The sequence below is a fragment of the Ylistrum balloti genome, unplaced genomic scaffold, assembly GCF_031769215.1.
Source record: "Ylistrum balloti isolate Yb309-2 unplaced genomic scaffold, AGI_CSIRO_Ybal_v1 Utg369858, whole genome shotgun sequence".
NCBI classification, from domain to species: domain Eukaryota; kingdom Metazoa; phylum Mollusca; class Bivalvia; order Pectinida; family Pectinidae; genus Ylistrum; species Ylistrum balloti.
The window spans coordinates 662,597-685,650 of NW_026782007.1; the positions used below are offsets into that span (position 1 = coordinate 662,597).

The window sequence follows — 23,054 nt, forward strand, 5'->3', positions numbered from 1 at the left end:
TATTAGTCAATATGAATAATAACAGTAGCATCTATTGTTTCAGGTGTTGCGTAGAAATATCAGAGATATTCATCGACAAGAAATGACGAATGTCAGAAAGACATGATCTTAATAGCTTGGTCATTAGAATTAGACTTTCTAATTCATCGCACATATCCGGTATTCTTGCAAACAATTAATTTTTCACCAAAAGTTATCTTGAACATTGCGAAATGGTACTACATGGTTACTACCATATATAACAAGGATAAGGTAAAACAAAACATAGTCAAAATATTGATCTGAAACAAAAGGAAATCTAATACAACTGAAATTCATGGATGGAAAATTAATAACATTACCTGCATGTATTGACTTCTTCCCTTTGAAAAAGTCGCCGACTTGGTGAAGAAGACTTCCATCTGATGTCGGAACAGGGTTGTTTTCACTTCGTAATGATTTGGCTTTAAGATGATAATATTTTAGAACAGTTCCGTTAGTTGTACAAGTGTTTATTTTCAAGAAAAAGAGACACAACTGAATGACATTTTTCCATTCAAATTTAGAATCAGATAATTAGAGCCATATCATGAATATTTAACTGCATCATACAACTACTTACACTTACTAATACTCATCAGTGATGTCAAAGGTCTAAATATTGAAGCCTGGAAGGCAAATGTGGAACAGCAAAATTTGAGCAAAATCTCGATGGGGAGGTACACATACCGCAAAATATAATAAATGTCATGATTTTCATATATGTAACAATTTTTGAAAACAAAACACCAGTCAAGTACATATACATTAAAAGTTCAGTTTAGGGTCGCTCTCACCTCGTATTGCTTTGCCTTTAAAATAACCATATTTTTTAACAAAAGATAAAAGTGAATAGCAGCTTTCAACACAAATTCAGAATGGAAAACTAACATCCGAATACTACCATTAAACTGCGTCATACATATGCTCTTATAATAATTTGTGTTTTACATCAAATACTTATGCCACTACATATCTCACTTCCTACAGTTTGTAAGCATGAAATATATACGAGAGCTGATTGAGATGTTGTGAGACTCATATGTAATGATTTGACGATTGGCGGACATATTGTATTATTTTTTATCATAATCCCTTTCAGTATCTATACACTTATGTCAGCGATGTTTCAGGGGCCCGATGCCACTTTTAAAGAAGTCGTTCGCTTTCTTGTCCGTTCAGAGAGTCCTCCACTGCATGTATGACGTTATAATCTGACCGAAAGTGGGTTTTGGAAATAGATGAAAGTCTGATGGAACGAGACCAGACCAACAAAGCGGATGCTCAATGAATTTAAAACCATAATCGATAATGGCAGTCATGGCAATGACAGACATGTGAACCAGGGGCTTTGTTCTGGTGGAACAACACACTACTGAGTTTTCCACGGTGCTTGACTTTTAATGTTTTCTCTGCCTCAGAAGTGATGCATAATATGTGTCATTGATTGTTTATCCCGTTTGCAGTCAATCTGCCATCAGAATATAATCAGCATCTCCGAAAACCAAGGCCTTAACATTCCAAGCTGATGGAACGTCTTTGCCTTTGACGGGGGTGAACCAGGTTGCATACATGGTTTACACTGTTTTTTGTGTTGTTTGGCCTGTGGATAAAGTCTTGGTACCCAATGGGCTGAGAACTTTCTCATTGCAAGATCTTCCGAAATAACAAAATGTACTCTTTCATGTCCCCAACTGTAGTGGCTAAATATATCTCTGTACCTCTTCTGTCATCCATAATATTACATTGGATTTTATTGACCAATTTTCTTGAGTTGCAAAAATGACTGGTTTTCCAGGACGGGCGTCATTCCCAAGGCTTTGTCTGCCACTTTTAAATTCCGCCACCCACCTTTTCACTGTGGCATATATGGCATTATTTCCTAGTGTTGGATATCCTTAGGTGCTAGCCATTTCTTACGTAACTATTGAATCAGCTATTTTATCCATTTTGCAAAAGTCACTTTCCTTGTTTACTTTAGACTGCTACCTCTTCAGCATTAACTGACCAAATGACACCAGTCTATGGGAGCACAACCTTAAATAGTCAGGGAACAGTAGATGTGAAAAACGACTATAGTTCAAAACTAAAGGAAATGCTCAACTATAAGTTAAAGCATAAACTTAAAGCAATATCGAGACATTTCAATAAGGTGGATGGAAGATAAATTACAGTACCTGCAATAACTGATTTCTTCCCTTTGAAAAAGTCGCCGACCTGGTGAAGAAGACTTCCATCTGATGTAGGTACAGGGTCGTTCTCACCTCGTAATGCCTTGCCTAAAAATATAACAATTTTATTCGTTAAAGAAGATTTCGTTCGGCAAATTTAATGTATGTGTTTAAGTATTCGAAAGTGAATTCATATATTTGAACAATTTTGTTCTCAAATATTACCTGAGTGCAAAGATTTCTTTCCTTTGAAAAAGTCGCCGACCTGGTGAAGAAGACTTCCATCTGATGTAGGTACAGGGTCGTTCTCACTTCGTAATGCCTTGCCTTAAAATTTAACAGTTTCGTTAATTAAAGAAGATTTGGTTCTGCAAATTGTAATGAATGTGTTCAAGTATGCGAAAGAAAATTCATACATTTGAACAATTTTGTTCTCAAATATTACCTGAGTGCAAAGATTTCTTTCCTTTGAAAAAGTCGCCGACCTGGTGAAGAAGACTTCCATCTGATGTTGGTACAGGGTTATTCTCACCTCGTAATGCCTTGCCTTAAAAATCAACAGTTTCGTTCACTAAAGAAGATTTGGTTCTGCAAATTGTAATGTATGTGTTTAAATATTCGAAAGAAAATGAACATATTTGACCAATTTTGTTCTCAAATATTACCTGAGTGCAAAGATTTCTTTCCTTTGAAAAAGTCGCCGACCTGGTGAAGAAGACTTCCATCTGATGTAGGTACAGGGTCGTTCTCACCTCGTAATACCTTGCCTTAAAATTTAACATTTTCGTTCACTAAAGAAGATTTCGTTCGGCAGATTGTAATGTATGTGTTTAAGTATTCGAAAGTGAAGTCATATATTTGAACAATTTTGTTCTCAAATATTACCTGAGTGCAAAGATTTCTTTCCTTTGAAAAAGTCCCCGACCTGGTGAAGAAGGCCTCCGTCCGCTGTAGGGACTGACTTATCTAGTGCTCTGCCTTTGAAATAATCGTTTACTTGATGCAATAACGTATCCTCTACCGGTTTAATAGGTTTGGGTATCTTATTGTGATCGTTAGAATTCTGTTCGAAGTTGTTTCGTGAAAGGCGTAAATCAGTGTCGCTTGGAGTTTGGACATCCGGGCCTGTTAGTTTAAAATAATCTCCAAATTGATGTAGAATGTTTTGAAGGGTTATCTGGTGTAGATGATGATGCCTGGCAGCCTCTATAACACAAGTTATTTATCTTTTCTGTTTTCAAATATATTTGTTGATATTTGTTTGTAAATTATAAAAATGTGTTGTATGTATAAATGTTTGGTATATGCATTAGTGTTCATGTACATCATCAATTTCACGTACAGAATTTGTAATTTGGATAACTGATACACTACATTCTTTCTCTTACAGTGCTGTTTTAAAGTAACTTACTATAACATTTTAGTCAACGACTTGAGGGATATTGAAAGCCTGTTCAAGTTTATTGACATTTCCATGAATCGTCTATATCGTATCATTTACTGCGAAAACTACTTTTTCCGTGATACATTACATTCCTAGAAAAAAAGCAAAGTAGCATTTTTATTTGGTATTAATGAGATCGAAATACTTCCAGCCTATTATCAGTTGTTTCCAGCACAACACAGCTAAACATTTTTTATCAACATGTATCTATTACAACTAGGTTATACAGGTGAGAGGTTATCGCGTATTCTATTAAACATTATCTGATTTAGGTTATACACGAGAGACTAGCGTGGTCTAGTTATACACGAGAGACTACGTGGTCATATCAACATGTATCTATTAGGTTATACACGACAGAACGTGGTCATATCAACATGTTATACACGAGAGACTAGCGTGGTCATATCAACATGTATCTATTACAACTAGGTTATACACGAGAGACTAGCGTGGTCATATCAACATGTATCTATTACAACTAGGTTATACACGACAGACTAGCGTGGTCATATCAACATGTATCTATTACAACAAAGTTATACACGAGAGACTAACGTGGTCATATCAACATGTATCTATTACAACTAGGTTATACACGATAGACTAGCTTGGTCATATCAACATGTATCTATTACAACTAGGTTATAACCGACAGACTAGCGTGGTCATATCAACATGTATCTATTACAACTAGGTTATACACGACAGACTAGCGTGGTCATATCAACATGTATCTATTACAACAAAGTTATACACGAGAGACTAACGTGGTCATATCAACATGTATCTATTACAACAAAGTTATACACGAGAGACTAGCGTGGTCATATCAACATGTATCTATTACAACTAGGTTATACACGAGAGACTAACGTGGTCATATCAACATGTATCTATTACAACAAAGTTATACACGAGAGACTACAGTGGTCATATCAACATGTATCTATTACAACTAGGTTATACACGAGAGACTAGCGTGGTCATATCAACATGTATCTATTACAACACGAGAGTTATACACGATTACAACTAGACTAGCGTGGTCATATCAACATGTATCTATTACAACAGACTAGCGTGGTTATCAACATGTATCTATTACAACTAGGTTATACACGAGAGACTAGCGTGGTCATATCAACATGTATCTATTACAACTAGGTTATACACGAGAGACTAGCGTGGTCATATCAACATGTATCTATTACAACAAAGTTATACACATGAGAGACTAGACTAGTGGTCATATCAACATGTATCTATTACAACTAGGTTATACACGACAGACTAGCGTGGTCATATCAACATGTATCTATTACAACAAAGTTATACACGAGAGACTAGCGTGGTCATATCAACATGTATCTATTACAACTAGGTTATACACGAGAGACTAGCGTGGTCATATCAACATGTATCTATTACAACTAGTATACACGAGAGACTAGCGTGGTCATATCAACATGTATCTATTACAACAAAGTTATACACGAGAGACTAACGTGGTCATATCAACATGTATCTATTACAACTAGGTTATACACGAGAGACTAGCGTGGTCATATCAAAATGTATCTATTACAACAATGTTATACATGAGAGACTAGCGTGGTCATATCCACATGTATCTATTGCAACTAGGTTATATACGATAGACTAGCGTGGTCATATCAACATGTATCTATTAAAACTAGGTTATACACGAGAGACTAGCGTGGTCATATCAACATGTATCTATTACAACAAAGTTATACACGAGAGACTAACGTGGTCATATCAACATGTATCTATTACAACTAGGTTATACACGACAGACTAGCGTGGTCATATCAACATGTATCTATTACAACAAAGTTATACACGAGAGACTAACGTGGTCATATCAACATGTATCTATTACAACTAGGTTACAACGAGAGACTAGCGTGGTCATATACATGTATCTATTACAACTAGGTTATACACGAGAGACTAGCGTGGTCATATCAACATGTATCTATTACAACTAGGTTATACACGACAGACTAGCGTGGTCATATCAACATGTATCTATTACAACTAGGTTATACACGAGAGACTAGCGTGGTCATATCAACATGTATCTATTACAACAAAGTTATACACGAGAGACTACAGTGGTCATATCAACATGTATCTATTACAACTAGGTTATACACGACAGACTAGCGTGGTCATATCAACATGTATCTATTACAACAAAGTTATACACGAGAGACTAACGTGGTCATATCAACATGTATCTATTACAACAATGAGCGTGGGTTATACACGAGAGACAGACTAGCTAGCAGGGGTCATATCAACATGTATCTATTACAACTAGGTTATACACGAGAGACTAGCGTGGTCATATCAACATGTATTATCAGTATCTATTGCAACTAGGTTATATACGATAGACTAGCGTGGTCATATCAACATGTATCTATTAAAACTAGGTTATACACGAGAGACTAGCGTGGTCATATCAACATGTATCTATTACAACTAGGTTATACACGACAGACTAGCGTGGTCATATCAACATGTATCTATTACAACAAAGTTATACACGAGAGACTACAGTGGTCATATCCACATGTATCTATTACAACTAGGTTATACACGATAGACTAGCGTGGTCATATCAACATGTATCTATTACAACTAGGTTATACACGACAGACTAGCGTGGTCATATCAACATGTATCTATTACAACTAGGTTATACACGACAGACTAGCGTGGTCATATCAACATGTATCTATTACAACAAAGTTATACACGAGAGACTAACGTGGTCATATCAACATGTATCTATTACAACTAGGTTATACTAGGTTATACGCGATAGACTAGCGTGGTCATATCAACATGTATCTATTACAACTAGGTTATACACGAGAGACTAGCGTGGTCATATCAACATGTATCTATTACAACAATGTTATACACGAGAGACTAGCGTGGTCATATCAACATGTATCTATTACAACTAGGTTATACACGAGAGACTAACTTGGTCATATCAACATGTATCTATTACAACAAAGTTATACACGAGAGACTAACGTGGTCATATCAACATGTATCTATTACAACTAGGTTATACACGACAGACTAGCGTGGTCATATCAACATGTATCTATTACAACTAGGTTATACACGAGAGACTAGCGTGGTCATATCAACATGTATCTATTACAACTAGGTTATACACGAGAGACTAGCGTGGTCATATCAACATGTATCTATTACAACTAGGTTATACACGAGAGACTAGCGTGGTCATATCAACATGTATCTATTACAACTAGGTTATACACGAGAGACTAGCGTGGTCATATCAACATGTATCTATTACAACAAGGTTATACACGAGAGACTAGCGTGGTCATATCAACATGTATCTATTACAACTAGGTTATACACGAGAGACTAACTTGGTCATATCAACATGTATCTATTACAACAATGTTATACACGAGAGACTAGCTCAACATGTATCTATTACAACTAGGTTTTACACGACAGACTAGCGTGGTCATATCAACATGTATCTATTACAATAAAGTTATACACGAGAGACTAACGTGGTCATATCAACATGTATCTATTACAACAAAGTTATACACGAGAGACTAGCGTGGTCGTATCAACATGTATCTATTACAACTAGGTTATAACCGACAGACAAGCGTGGTCATATCAACATGTATCTATTACAACAATGTTATACACGAGAGACTAGCGTGGTCATATCAACATGTATCTATTACAACTAGGTTATACACGAGAGACTAGCGTGGTCATATCAACATGTATCTATTACAACAAAGTTATACACGAGAGACTACAGTGGTCATATCAACATGTATCTATTACAACAATGTTATACACGAGAGACAGACTAGCGTGGTCATATCAACATGTATCTATTACAACTAGGTTATACACGACAGACTAGCGTGGTCATATCAACATGTATCTATTACAACAATGTTATACACGAGAGACTAGCGTGGTCATATCAACATGTATCTATTACAACTAGGTTATACACGAGAGACTAGCGTGGTCATATCAACATGTATCTATTACAACAAAGTTATACACGAGAGACTAGCGTGGTCGTATCAACATGTATCTATTACAACTAGGTTATACACGAGAGACTAGCGTGGTCATATCAACATGTATCTATTACAACTAGGTTATACACGACAGACTAGCGTGGTCATATCAACATGTATCTATTACAACAAAGTTATACACGAGAGACTACGTGGTCATATCCACATGTATCTACAACTAGGTTATACACGAGAGACTAGCGTGGTCATATCAACATGTATCTATTACAACTAGGTTATACACGAGAGACTAGCGTGGTCATATCAACATGTATCTATTACAACTAGGTTATACACGAGAGACTAGCGTGGTCATATCAACATGTATCTATTACAACAAAGTTATACACGAGAGACTAACGTGGTCATATCAACATGTATCTATTACAACTAGGTTATACACGAGAGACTAGCGTGGTCATATCAACATGTATCTATTACAACTAGGTTATACACGAGAGACTAGCGTGGTCATATCAACATGTATCTATTACAACAAAGTTATACACGAGAGACTAGCGTGGTCATATCAACATGTATCTATTACAACTAGGTTATACACGAGAGACTAGCGTGGTCATATCAACATGTATCTATTACAACAAGGTTATACACGAGAGACTAGCGTGGTCATATCAACATGTATCTATTACAACTAGGTTATACACGACAGACTAGCGTGGTCATATCAACATGTATCTATTACAACAATGTTATACACGAGAGACTAGCGTGGTCATATCAACATGTATCTATTACAACTAGGTTATACACGAGAGACTAGCGTGGTCATATCAACATGTATCTATTACAACAAAGTTATACACGAGAGACTAACGTGGTCATATCAACATGTATCTATTACAACTAGGTTATACACGACAGACTAGCGTGGTCATATCAACATGTATCTATTACAACTAGGTTATACACGAGAGACTAGCGTGGTCATATCAACATGTATCTATTACAACTAGGTTATACACGAGAGACTAGCGTGGTCATATCAACATGTATCTATTACAACGAGAGACTAAGTTATACACGACAGACTAGACTAGCGTGGTCATATCAACATGTATCTATTACAACTAGGTTATACACGACAGACTAGCGTGGTCATATCAACATGTATCTATTACAACAAAGTTATACACGAGAGACTAACGTGGTCATATCAACATGTATCTATTACAACTAGGTTATACACGAGAGACTAGCGTGGTCATATCAACATGTATCTATTACAACTAGGTTATACACATGATCTATTACAACTAGGTTATACACTAGACGTGGTCATATCAACATGTATCTATTACAACAAAGTTATACACGAGAGACTAGCGTGGTCATATCAACAGACTAGCGTGGTCATATCAACATGTATCTATTACAACTAGGTTATACACGAGAGACTAGCGTGGTCATATCAACAACTAGGTTATACACGAGAGACTAGCGTGGTCATATCAACATGTATCTATTACAACGTTATACACGAGAGACTACGTGGTCATATCAACATGTATCTATTACAACAAGGTTATACACGAGAGACTATGTATCTATTACAACGTGGTCATATCAACATGTATCTATTACAACTAGGTTATACACGACAGACTAGCGTGGTCATATCAACATGTATCTATTACAACAAAGTTATACACGAGAGACTAACGTGGTCATATCAACATGTATCTATTAGTTATACGAGAGACTAGCGTGGTCATATTATTACAACTAGGTTATACACGAGAGACTAGCGTGGTCATATCAACATGTATCTATTACAACAAAGTTATACACGAGAGACTAACGTGGTCATATCAACATGTATCTATTACAACAAAGTTATACACGAGAGACTAGCGTGGTCGTATCAACATGTATCTATTACAACTAGGTTATAACCGACAGACTAGCGTGGTCATATCAACATGTATCTATTACAACAAAGTTATACACGAGAGACTACAGTGGTCATATCCACATGTATCTATTACAACTAGGTTATACACGAGAGACTAACGTGGTCATATCAACATGTATCTATTACAACAAAGTTATACACGAGAGACTACAGTGGTCATATCAACATGTATCTATTACAACTAGGTTATACACGACAGACTAGCGTGGTCATATCAACATGTATCTATTACAACTAGGTTATACACGAAGCGTGGTCATATCAACATGTATGTATCTATTACAATTAAGGTTATACACGAGAGACTAGCGTGGTCATATCAACATGTATCTATTACAACAAAGTTATACACGAGAGACTAGCGTGGTCATATCAACATGTATCTATTACAACTAGGTTATACACATGTAGAGACTAGCGTGGTCATATATATCTAATAGGTTATACACGAGAGACTACAGTGGTCATATCAACATGTATCTATTACAACTAAGTTATACACGAGAGACTAACGTGGTCATATCAACATGTATCTATTACAACTAGGTTATACACGACAGACTAGCGTGGTCATATCAACATGTATCTATTACAACTAGGTTATACACGACAGACTAGCGTGGTCATATCAACATGTATCTATTACAACAAAGTTATACACGAGAGACTACAGTGGTCATATCCACATGTATCTATTGCAACTAGGTTATATACGATAGACTAGCGTGGTCATATCAACATGTATCTATTACAACTAGGTTATACACGATAGACTAGCGTGGTCATATCAACATGTATCTATTACAACTAGGTTATACACGACAGACTAGCGTGGTCATATCAACATGTATCTATTACAATATGATAACCAGTTTTCAGAATATAACTAGTTGTACACGTCAATCATGTTCAAAATATCTAATGATGCTACCCTATCGAGTGTTCCCTGATAGGACTACATAGGTCAGTTAATGTGCTCTATCTCATCAAATATTCTTATTTTACATTTATCCTGGTATTGAGGGAGCAGTGACTGATTTCTTACTCCTTATTACTATCCCTGGTAACTCTCTGAAGTCATCTCCCATGACGAATCACTATATCTTAATGATAATCTTCTAATTGATGTTATGGAATGACATTCAAACGAATCCAGGTCCTAAAATAATTGAAGCATGTCCATTGATGATGTTATATTAATATCTTCTGTATTGATTGATACTGAGAATTGTATAAAAAATAATCTTGAGACTGATGATTTTGCTTTACTTTGGAGTGATGTAACCACATTAAATAAACCCGTTCTACTTAGCTGTATATACAGACCCCCAAATTCGCGCGTTAATTACTGGGACTTAATTGATAATGATATTGACAATATTAGTAAATGACAAAGTGAGGTAATTTATATGGAAAGCATTAATCAAGACATGTAGGATAAGAATACTGTTCCTCATCTTCACAGACTTGAAATATGAATTATAACATAACCTATCTGAACCTACTAGAGTTAATCCTTCATCCTCAACATCATGAGATGTGCTAATTAATAGCAACGTAAACATTTGTTATAATACATCCCTACCCTGTAGTGATCACTGCGCTGTTAGTGTTGAACTAAAATTTAAGACTTTTAAGAAATGTTTGTATAAGAAAACTCTTATCTTATTTTAACTATACTAATTATGATCGAGCAAATAAATATCTTAATCGATAAGGTGATATTGATGACATGAATTCTTTTCTTACCTATCAAATAATATCTTTTGTTGATTTATTTGTACCAAATCAAACCGTATCTGTTAGGTAAAACGACAAACTTGGGATATCCAATGAAATTAGACTAAACATACGACAAAGAAATCATCAGCACTTTAAAGCTAAATATATCTATATAGGAGTGAATTTTGCAGTTTAGATACATATTTTTCATTTGTTTCCCGGATTTAAGAAATAACTCAATTTTGAATAGTTCTTAGTTTGGACCCTACGTCGATGTTTGTCACCTCCTAAGCACTACGTAACCCTATCATAACTAAACTACGTCAGTATTGTCACCTCCAGGCCAGAAAGTAGATTCATATAAGTAACACATAATAATACATTTTATTGGCGCTTGTAAAACTTACAATGCAAAGCCAGCTTAGAACATTAATCAATAGCGTAAAAAGAAAATAGAAACACTTGTGAACATGACAGAAGATAATTATGTCTCATATATAACTGGAGTTAAGTATCTCAGAGTTCGTTACAAAATCATTATATTATGTTGTAGTACATGTTTACAGTCGAATAATCGTTGAACCATGAGAACCAATGCATCATGCTTAATGAATTCTGTTTGACAGGACACAATTATCACGAGATATGTAGTAAAACACTTAATCTTTAAACCTGCACCAAAGAGTGTTAATTTTCTTATCCATATTTCCGTGGGCGACACAATGATGGCGCGAAAAAATATGACGAGTTGTAAGTTCGTATTTTTATTAGATAGAAATAACCATTAAAACACTGCGTAAGTTCATTAAAGATACTTTAATGCGAAAGAGATTTTCATGAATTATGTAAAAAGAACATATTCTCCCAGAAATAAATCTACCGTACAAACATTAGTCCGACATCAAGGGGTTTTTTGTGTGTGTTTGGATGTTACCAGAAGCGATTGCACGGATCTATCAAATAAGAGACAAGGATTGTATCCCAAAGCATCCGACAATTTTTACCATTCCAATTATTCATATAGAATCCCTTCCTTCAAACACACCCATGGATTTGCACACAAGTGAATACCATATTTTTACTAATATTCAATAAAGTATATGCCAAATGATAAAACATCCTTCTAAAACTTGCCTCTGATGCTAAGATCCGTAGTGTGGAAACCTAGAAAGAGAATCTTATAATTTCATAGTAAGGTGTCATATTTAATTATGTTTTTATATATAAGATTGAAATGAAAATAGTGATTTTTAGAATGTTTTCCTGGTTGTTTTTAACAGCATACCTTGGAATTTAACAAAAAAATGTTGAATATTTATTCATAAAACAATTCAGTGTCTGATCTGTCATAAAAAATATTCAAGAATAGAATCAATTTTTGAGATATTTCAAACGTTAGTCGGAGATGGTATTGACATATCATAAAAACTAGGAGCCAAAGTCAACTACTCTGCGTCATTTATGACATTAGGTTAAAACCGGAATCTGATAAACATTTTCTTATAACAAAACAGTTAACTTGGCACTGAAGTCAATGCACCCCCGGTACAAACCTTATCTAGTTATGACATCACATTGATTGGTACATTTTCATCATACAAATTACTAATATCCATGCCATTTTTATATTTTATTCCGTTTTATTTTTATTCTATCAGTATATTTCTTTCTGTTACTGTTTTGGATTATGTTGAGTAGTAAAAATAGGGCTGTATCAACCCTCGATAACATAAAAAAACTACCTTGACGCCACCTTCATCAGCAGTAGGGATACGACAGCTTTTCTAACTGCCCTTTACTGAAGGGTTAAGTGAAATATCGACTATTGTCATTTGTTCCGTTCCAAACAAGTGAACAGAATCTATGAATTTATGACCAGGGCAAAAATTTGCACCAAGTGTTCCTTAAGGATTAGCGTCTTCTGGTTCATTGACCCTAATACATTGACGGGTAATCTTCAAAAATGTCATATTGCATTCTTTTATAACAATAGGGTTAAGAAAAGTGAAGAAAACAGCATGCTGACAGGCTTTGGAAACCTCTATATATAGCAACTGAAGTTATTTGAACCTTTGCATTCAATGAAGTGTCATATTTCATATTGCAAGAAGCTCGATAGAAAGAAAGGAAAACATCACGATCCCAAGTGTTGCAATAGGGGTCTTAAAAGGAATAGAAGACACCAGCAAATTCATTCCAACCTGTAATGTGTATGTTATAGTATAGCGGTTCCCTTATAGGATTTATTATGGTATGTCGTGATTCTAATTGTCTGTATATTCGGTTGACTGGTTCACCTGAACGTGTGAGGCATGACCATCAGTTAAAGGTGGTGCATTTAATTACTTAAGTAAATTTTAACGCATGGCTGAAGTCAATACATTACGTTTTTCTGGAAATGTAATCTCTTGTTAGAAGTTCTAAATGTATCCTTCGTTGACAATACTAGTTATTTTCGTGAAGGAGATCTGCCTACACATACACATACAGATGAACATATCAGCCACCGCTTGTGCATGCTTTCGGCTTCAGAGCTCCTTTTATTTTTGATGAAAACGTCTGGTGATTTATATCTTGTCCTAGAAAGCAACTGTCTTCTATACTTTTGAGTTTTAAAAAATTCAGCCTTCGAATTGTTTAAGAAATGAATTGATGATTTCCACGCCATGAATGAACAACACATATATATCTAATACAACACGCAACACATGAATAGACAAGTTGGATATATTTTAAAACAGTTTGTTGTACAAATGTAAGGATTAGTGACAAAATAATGAGGAGAAATGCATGTGGCTCAGGCATGACCTGTTTTAAACTTGATCATCTAATACTGACATTAACAGTTATCCTCAAAACGTTTCAGTCCGTTGATGGGCATGGTCGATGTGCCGTTATCAATCACGATGACCTGGACACAAACAGGTACTACAAGTCCTTTATGCACTTAGAGACCATTGGAGTGCTGCAGTGCATCAAAGTATGCAAAAGATACAAATTGTGTGAGAAAATTCACCATAACAGGGAACAGTTATCATGTGACCTCATGATGAAGATTGCGGTAAAGGGAAGCATGACGTCACTTCAGGATATACCATCGATACAGGCGAGTCATGTCAATTTTTTATGGTATCATCTCTTATATCAAATAGTATTGGTAAAAATCTTATATCTTATATTTCTATACAATGTTTCATGTATGTAATACTAACAACATTGATACCTACAACATTTATTCTATGATTTTCCTATCTACTAATGTTACTGACAAATCATGCTACTTAAAACAGCAAGTGTTGTTTTCTGTCTACTGAAACCAACCATCTATTATGGCTACGTCGATAACAAGTGTTGTTTTCTGTCTACTGACATAAACCGTCTTTTATATCTAAGTCGATAACAAGTGTTGTTTTCTGTCTACAAGCATAAACCATTTGAACATGTCCCATCTTTTTCAATGATATTCATTTTGTGTTTTGTAATATCTCCGTCTCAGAAATAATCCATGATTTTTATTATTTGATATAATATGCATAAATAAACACAATCATTGCCCATCTTATTCCCGAAACCTTTTGTTGGTATGTATGAACAATGCTAAAACAAACTTCATCGTTTAAAAAGAGTCGACTTGGATTTGTCTGGGTCAGGAAACTGAACACAAAACTCATGTATGCATTTGTTTTACTTTCCAAACGATTCGCAGTGTAATACATAAAAGAAAACGATCACTCTCCCCTCTTATGCTCACCTGTACACAGTATATATTAAAGCAACGTGTCATGTTTCATAGATTGACAATCAGTGTTTACAATAGATATTAATACACGCACGGACACCCTCACACATTCCACAGAAAACGCACGCAAACAAAAGATACAAGCGTTGTCAAAAAGATATAGATTCAAAAGCTAGAATTATTCAAAAATAGAAAAGAATTGATGACAAGCGAAAGAGGTAAAACAAAGGCAGAAACAAGAGAGATAGAAAGAGAGAGAGAGAGAGAGATTATTTATGTGCGCTAATATGTACATGTACGATAGTGCGTTAGGATTGCATTATTATGTGCGATTTGGTAAAAGTGGTTGGTTACGGACTTAAAATTAAATGGTAAATTCCTGAAGTTATATAACTAAACAGCGATCACTAACAACACTAAAATTAATCAATGATAAAAGTTATTTTTAAATTCGACGGTTTTCGAAATAATACTGGACCTGGTATCAAGTCGCCCTATCATATATAGCTTCACACCGCAGAGAGTGACAATGTATACGGGTATATATGTGACAGGTTCGGATCCGATATAACTGAGTATATAATTTTTGCTTACAAAATGACAAATATATATATATATTAGAGTAATACAGAAGTAATGAAAATTGCATTTCCTTTCTGATGGTATGATATATCAGACGATTTATTGCCGAGACAAAATGAGACGTCAATGTATATATACTATGTGTCCATACATTAAGGCTGGCCACGTGTGGCACTTTGTAAACTAAACACTTTAAAGTGCGGGTGTATATAACTATTCTGTATCTGATAGATCTACATGTGTCCAACCTATATATTAAAAGAAAAGAAAACTCCATCTTGTCTGTCAAATCTAGTTCCAAGTAAGCTATCAGATACCATAGGCATGATACTAGAAATCCAAATAACTTACTTTTGATTAAATGAATGACTCAGTTTGGTAAAGCATCATATTTAAATTCTTCAGTAAATTTATTGAATATGTTACCAATCGATGTTCGCGAAAATCCATCTGTCAGGATAATTAAAGACTTTTTACAAAAAGACAATGTAATGATCCCTCAATATTTTAATATTGGAAGAAGAAACCTTTAAATTTTACATACAAGATTGAGGCTCAAATGCAGTAATCTCAAACAACATTTATAAGTACCTCTAAAAGGTAACCTTTTTTTACAGATTAATAATTTAAGGCGTCACTACTTATGTTAGAAATTGCATGTTGTTATTCTATTCACCACATGTGCGTTTGCTTACATGTGTTGTTGTTATGTGTAAATATTACTTTTTCATTTAATGTTGATGTTAGGTGTTCCAGTTCCAAAGATTTATATTTGCCTTTGTATGAACATGGGAAAGGAATTAATATTTGTTTTCCCATCCCATAAACTTATCTGTATCTGTCAAATTGCTGATTATTGAATAAAATATTGTTTAATACTAAAAGATTAATTAAGGAAATAGACTTAGTTGTTCTCTTATATATTCAGAAAACAAATAAGCCTTATCCCAAATGTACACGTATCTATAAGTCATTACTAAATCTATATCAACCACATCGCACATCGTGTAAAGTTGTGTGATCCCACTTCTGTATAATACATAACAAAAGTAACATTATCAACCTAGTTGCATGTCTCATTCTATTTTGTTTCCTTGATTATCAATCAAAACAGATTCTGTCTTTGTTACAGAAAAAAAAAAAAAAAAAAAAACGAACGCGTCTGAAAGTATTTCTTAATTTAGTTAAAAGAAAGCTAACTTTTTGACATTTCCACATGAATTATCGGCTATCTAACGTAGAAAGGGAAGAGAGTGAGTAGGTCGATTATCTTAGTGCATGCATGAAGGAAATTATTGAATTAGTCTGTATTGAAACCACTGTAGCATAATATGTTTCACTGTAAAAGGGATGATATAGACATCTACCTTATTCAAATGACTTCGTGAAACCATTTCCTGGCAATGTTGTCCTACCAATATAAGCTATGTTGTTCATTGCATGATAACTTTATAATTTTTTAATGTAAAATTCAATGATATTAGCGGAAAATCCATTTATTTTTCACGGCAGTTACCACAGACCATGATATCTCATAAAGGTTTTTCTTTTCACCCTTTTTTTAACCAACCCTTTTTAATGGCAGATGACAAAGAATGATATTCCACTGTTTTAACTTGATATATTCGAATAAACCATTTGAAAGTGTAGAAAGTATTATTATCAATTTAAATCTTCTACAATAATAAACCTTTTGTTGTATGTACCAAGTCTTGTAAAATAGTGTATTCAAAAACAGTCAATTTTAATCACAATGAAGTTTTCTAAATAAACTTTTCCAGCGGTTTACATATCCCATCGCTACAGTTAAATGCCTGAATGAATTTTTACCATTGTAATGAGATATTGAAATTGTGTCTTTAAAAATGATTACAACTTTCAGATGGAAAGCGCTGACTGTTCACACCCAGAGTGTTCGGAAACTCAAGTGTGCGTCGGCACCAAAGATGGCAGACATATTTGTATTGATCAAGGTATATATTTTTCGTTTTCGTATGTTTGATAACTTTCGTTTTTGAACTGGATTAAAACACACAGACAGTAACTTAGGACATGATTGATATTTTATCGGCAGATAACAGAGACACTGACGTATCTTCATATTGAAAACATTACGTTATAATAAGTAAAACAACTCGTAGGCAAGTCTCTGGAAGAGAAAACAAACATGATATACAAAACATATCGTTAGAGTGGAAAGTTCAAGAAAACTAAGGTAATATCATTCATTATTTCCCATGAAAGTGAATTGCACTTCCTTCGGGGAGAAGATTGGATTGACTTCACTCAGGATTTCAGTCTTATTACTTGTAAAGACACAAGAACACGGTGTCCATGGAGGACGGAGCCACTTAGAGGGCGCTACGATTTCGCGTTGAGTGTTGGCATCACCATACTCCACTCCACCTGGTTATATTAGACTGACATCAGGCTTACAAGTTATACTGTTCATTTGAAGCTAAGCAGAGTGAAGGAATTTTATAAATCAGTTTGTCGCGATCAAGGAACTGAATCAGTGACCGTCTTCATAGGGTCTAAAGTGAATGGCTATAAAGATCTCAATCTGTTTCTTCTGTGAAAATAAAAGTAGAACAAACATATGAAAGGCTTGGTGAGTAACGACTCTTTATGTCAATAAGGAAAAAGGACAGGTAGATGAAAGTTTTGTTTTGTTTTTCCTTGTTGGAGCTTTTGATTTTTTCACACTATACAGAACAATATCTCTTAACAAACTGAAGGACTTTGTCTCCATTAGTAGTAAAGTCAAGCCGACAAGCGTATTTTGATCAATATTTCGAAGTGTGACTTCTTTACGTGCAGTTGAAGTTCCATCTCTGTTTACTACGTCGTTACAAACGGGAGAACTCAATGCCTAAGAAATGTTATCATTAACTATATATCCATGCCAAACACCTTTAATTTATTTATTTCATTAAAAATTACAAATGGTTAAAAATTGATGTATTGATAAATATACCAGAAATCATTTTAGCTCAAAAATAATTTTAAGTTGTAAAAATATTGCCAATATTTGTAGTGATTAGAATGGCTAATTGTGGTAATATTACAGATGTATGCCCTGATGACTCCTGGACTGCTTACAACCGGAAGTGTTATCTTTGTCTTAGAGATAAAAAGAGCAGAGACGCAAGCATGGTAATTTAATTGAAATGTCCAAAAAGCTCAATGTTATCAGGGACATCAAATATGTATGTGTGGCAAGTAATGATTGCTAGAAATGCATGTTTGATGAAATGACAGTTTTATTGGTGTTCTTATACGTACCCATATAATTTGTCACGCCTTTTAATTTCATAATCTGTTCCATTGTACAAATATCTATTGATAACACAAAAAGTGTAAAATGTCTATTGAATATTTTAGGCCAAGAAGTAATATTTACAATTATTCCAAATATTACCAATGTGCAAACAATGCAATGTTTTTATATCGAAGCATAAAAAAGATAAACGTATTTATGTTTTGTACAGACAGCTTGTAGAAAGATAAATGCCACACTTGTGAGAATAGACGATGACGGAGCGAATTATTTCCTCACAAATTATACGCAACAACTTGGTAAGAGTCCATGTATTTGTCTTTTATTCGTAACATGTTTACCCCTTGCTACTCGAGTTACTTATCTTATTGTTTAACGTTATGGTCATATAAAGATGCTATTAGTAGGCACTGATATTCAACATGTAAATAAATATATATCAAATATCATATCATGATATTCAGTTCAACAAACTGTTCTTTCTCAACAGTAGCGTATTGAGGGTGAATATATGAAATAAAAGATATCTATTTCTAAAAAATGCATTTAATATTAGTAAAATTTCATTATAAGATGGTGTCTTTTGTTGATTAGGGTATCTATCATTGAGCTGATTTCAATTTCCTTATCGTGAATTTTCCGTTTTTGGATAGTAACAACATCCATGCATCCCTAATCTAACGCGCTTACATGTCGCAGGTAATTCGATATTCAAGGGCTTGTTCCAAATATTACGATCCTCGTGCATCATGTCAAATGAAAGAGCAACTCAAGGCGAAGGGGTTCAAAAGATGCAGATTTCTGAAAATTATGGGGAAGTTTTACGTTTGTCATGGTGGTATCTTTTTATGAAGCTGGACGTGTTAGATGTTAGCTGTTTTGCCTGTTGGTTGACGTTTACTCTTCTTTGAGCCCTGGTCTACGTGTAATTTAACACGAGTCTCCTTATTAATATTATTATTTATTAATATTGAAATTTGATTTTGATTATGTCGGTTTTTCCATTATCTAAACACAACAAACAAGGTTTATATCTCGGATGTTGTCGATAAAGAAAATAATTTGTACCGTTTCGACATCTAGCGTCATGAAACAATTTCAATTAAGAAGAGAAAAACTTACTTGAAATTATCATCATAGCTGTCTTGAGTACAAGTACATATAAAGTGAGGAGGGGCCACATAGATATACACCCATTCCTGGAAAATGGTCAAATGACATATCCTCAAAGATTGTACAATAGATACACGACTGAATATCATCTTAGAGTTAGATACAGTAGAGGCAAACAATGAACTGCATCCTACTTTTAGGACTCGTCAGTGATGCTAATGGCCTAAATGTAGCCTTTAGGCAAAAACAAGTGCCCACCAAAATCCAATTAAGTGTAAACCCTGGCAATGTTATGCCATGGTGTGAATATGAACCACGTCATTTCAGGTATCTATGAGATATCTAGTATACTAACTAGTAGTAAAGGAAAGGATGGAAGCACGCAAAGACAATGTGTTTACTAAATACACTCCATTGATTAAGGGAGACAAGAATCCCAACAGAATAATAGAGGTCATATCAAATACGTTTCGTAGTAATTTTCTTTACAGAAATAACTAAGTTTTGGCTGGCGGCAAACGACAGGGATGAGGAGGGCAAATGGATGTGGGGTCCAGGGGATGAAGTGCTTAATGCAGACTGGAGATCAGGTGAACCTTCAAACAACTTGGGTGAGAATTGTGCCGTGAAATCTACAACATCTGAAAAATTAAGCTGGATTGACGTCAGTTGTAATGACTACGCACATGCCGTGTGTGAAGTTCATTACAAAATTTTGCCGTAATTAATGCTTGTTGTAGATCATTAATCTTGTTGTAGATCATTAATCTTGTTGTAGATCATTAATCTTGTTGTAGATCATTAATCTTGTTGATCTTGTTGTAGATCATTAATCTTGTTGTAGATCATTAATCTTGTTGTAGATCATTAATGCTTGTTGTAGATCATTAATCTTGTTGTAGATCATTAATCTTGTTGTAGATCATTAATGCTTGTTGTAGATCATTAATCTTGTTGTAGATCATTAATCTTGTTGTAGATCATTAATCTTGTTGTAGATCATTAATCTTGTTGTAGATCATTAATCTTGTTGTAGATCATTAATCTTGTTGTAGATCATTAATCTTGTTGATCTTGTTGTAGATCATTAATCCTGTTGTAGATCATTAATCTTGTTGTAGATCATTAATCTTGTTGTAGATCATTAATCTTGTTGTAGATCATTAATGCTTGTTGTAGATCATTAATCTTGTTGTAGATCATTAATCTTGTTGTAGATCATTAATGCTTGTTGTAGATCATTAATCTTGTTGTAGATCATTAATCTTGTTGTAGATCATTAATCTTGTTGTAGATCATTAATCTTGTTGTAGATCATTAATCTTGTTGTAGATCATTAATCTTGTTGTAGATCATTAATCTTGTTGTAGATCATTAATCTTGTTGTAGATCATTAATCTTGTTGATCTTGTTGTAGATCATTAATCTTGTTGTAGATCATTAATCTTGTTGTAGATCATTAATCTTGTTGTAGATCATTAATCTTGTTGTAGATCATTAATCTTGTTGTAGATCATTAATCTTGTTGTAGATCATTAATCTTGTTGGAAAATGCTAATTTTTTAAATGATTTTTTTTTGTGGGGAGGGGGGGGGGGGGGGGGGGGGGGGGGGGGAGAGGGGGGGGTTAAATATTGAAAATACATTCATGTGGAATGTTGATATAATCATGGTCGTTAACAATTTCAGCAAACATTGTGAAAACAAGAACAATACTTCACTGTGTGTTGAGGATGAAATAACCATATAGTAGTCAGGTTTGAAAATATTGAATTAAGTAGTCATTTTTCCAGATGACTATTGAAATACGCATAAAAAAGAGGAGACAAGTCCTCCATTTTCCAAGCAAGGATATCTTTCATTTTCTGCTATAGAGAATTATAGACAGTACAATAATACCTTTGCGAACCTTCAGCAGTCTTTTTCCTCCGGCGACTAACATGAACATTTACTAGACCAGAATACGTTATGATATGCATTGCTTTTTCCGAGTTTGCCGTTGTTATCTGTCCATGTTATAGAAATACCCATTGTTCGTTCATCTCTGGTTTTACACAGGTCGTGGTTGACGGACTCCTCTACATTTCTATTCTACAATTGTGAATTTAAATTTTTTAGTTGATGCATAATAACAGGCTTGCATTTCCAACCTATATTAAAGTGTATCTTTCCAATATCAAGACATGAAACAAGAGAGATGAATGTTAGATTTAACGGTCGTCGTAATGATCTGACTGCAAAAATATTTTTTTCTATGTGCGATATGAAACTGGACGTGTTTGATACGGATTAATTTGTCTGATGGTTTCGTAGTTATTTACCTTTTTCTCCTTTGGAAACGTTCAAATGTACCTGGTTGACGTCGTATATGGAGAAGACGCTTTTCCTTCCGGAACGCTTGGTCTTTTCGATCTTTTTCATTTGTTGTCGTGATAACAATTCTTTTGTTCGTATGTTGTCATAGTTTAATAGGATTTGTGTTTGATTATATATTACGTTGATATGTCGTTATTTTCTTTTTTTTATAGCTATGTTTATTTCTTGAAGGAATCCGTACGTAGTTTTGACATCGGAGTTAAAAAATACCCTTCTACACGAATTAAATTATTGATTCTTATATGCTGAAGCCGCATCTAATAGATTTAACTATCTCCTTAAAAGGGTGCAGTAACGCTTGGTGCTTTTCTAGTATTTTTGTGGAACTTCTGCATACTTCATCAACATAACAACCCGTTTTATTTTTGTCTTCATTTAAATAAATTGTCTGTAGATGCTAGACAGTGAATGTGCTTTTAACATTGTTAACAGTTAGATAAAATGCATGTATCTTAATTGTAAATGTTTCTTTCAAATGTTACAGAAACTACTGATTTGTTTACATTTTAACGCAAACGTGCGATGTTTCTTATAG

General features: G+C 34.4%; 2 protein-coding genes across 2 annotated transcripts; one reads left to right on the top strand and one right to left on the bottom strand.

The window, feature by feature from the left end:
• Positions 1-1,495: 1,495 nt before the first annotated feature.
• Positions 1,496-10,796, bottom strand: LOC132545856 (uncharacterized). Its single transcript, XM_060209528.1, has 6 exons — positions 10,754-10,796; positions 3,163-3,314; positions 2,855-2,951; positions 2,635-2,736; positions 2,196-2,297; positions 1,496-1,674 (listed from the first exon to the last, which is right to left on the bottom strand). The coding sequence occupies exons 1-6, from the start codon at positions 10,794-10,796 to the stop codon at positions 1,496-1,498; spliced, it is 675 nt and encodes a 224-aa protein (XP_060065511.1).
• Positions 10,797-14,206: 3,410 nt separating this feature from the next.
• LOC132545857 (brevican core protein-like) lies at positions 14,207-20,868 on the top strand. Its single transcript, XM_060209529.1, has 5 exons — positions 14,207-14,536; positions 17,634-17,724; positions 18,822-18,907; positions 19,243-19,330; positions 20,636-20,868. The coding sequence occupies exons 1-5, from the start codon at positions 14,207-14,209 to the stop codon at positions 20,866-20,868; spliced, it is 828 nt and encodes a 275-aa protein (XP_060065512.1).
• The last annotated feature ends 2,186 nt before the right edge of the window (positions 20,869-23,054 follow it).

Coding starts and splice junctions, on each gene's coding strand:
- LOC132545857 (XM_060209529.1), top strand. CDS start 14,207: ATGAGGAGAAATGCATGTGGCTCAGGCATGACCTGTTTTAAACTTGAT. Junction 14,537..17,633: donor AGGATATACCATCGATACAG/GCGAGTCATGTC, acceptor TACAACTTTCAG/ATGGAAAGCGCTGACTGTTC. Junction 17,725..18,821: donor ACATATTTGTATTGATCAAG/GTATATATTTTT, acceptor GTAATATTACAG/ATGTATGCCCTGATGACTCC.
- LOC132545856 (XM_060209528.1), bottom strand. CDS start 10,796: ATGGGAGATGACTTCAGAGAGTTACCAGGGATAGTAATAAGGA. Junction 2,737..2,854: donor AAAGAAATCTTTGCACTCAG/GTAATATTTGAG, acceptor TTGATTTTTAAG/GCAAGGCATTACGAGGTGAG. Junction 2,298..2,634: donor AAAGAAATCTTTGCACTCAG/GTAATATTTGAG, acceptor TTATATTTTTAG/GCAAGGCATTACGAGGTGAG.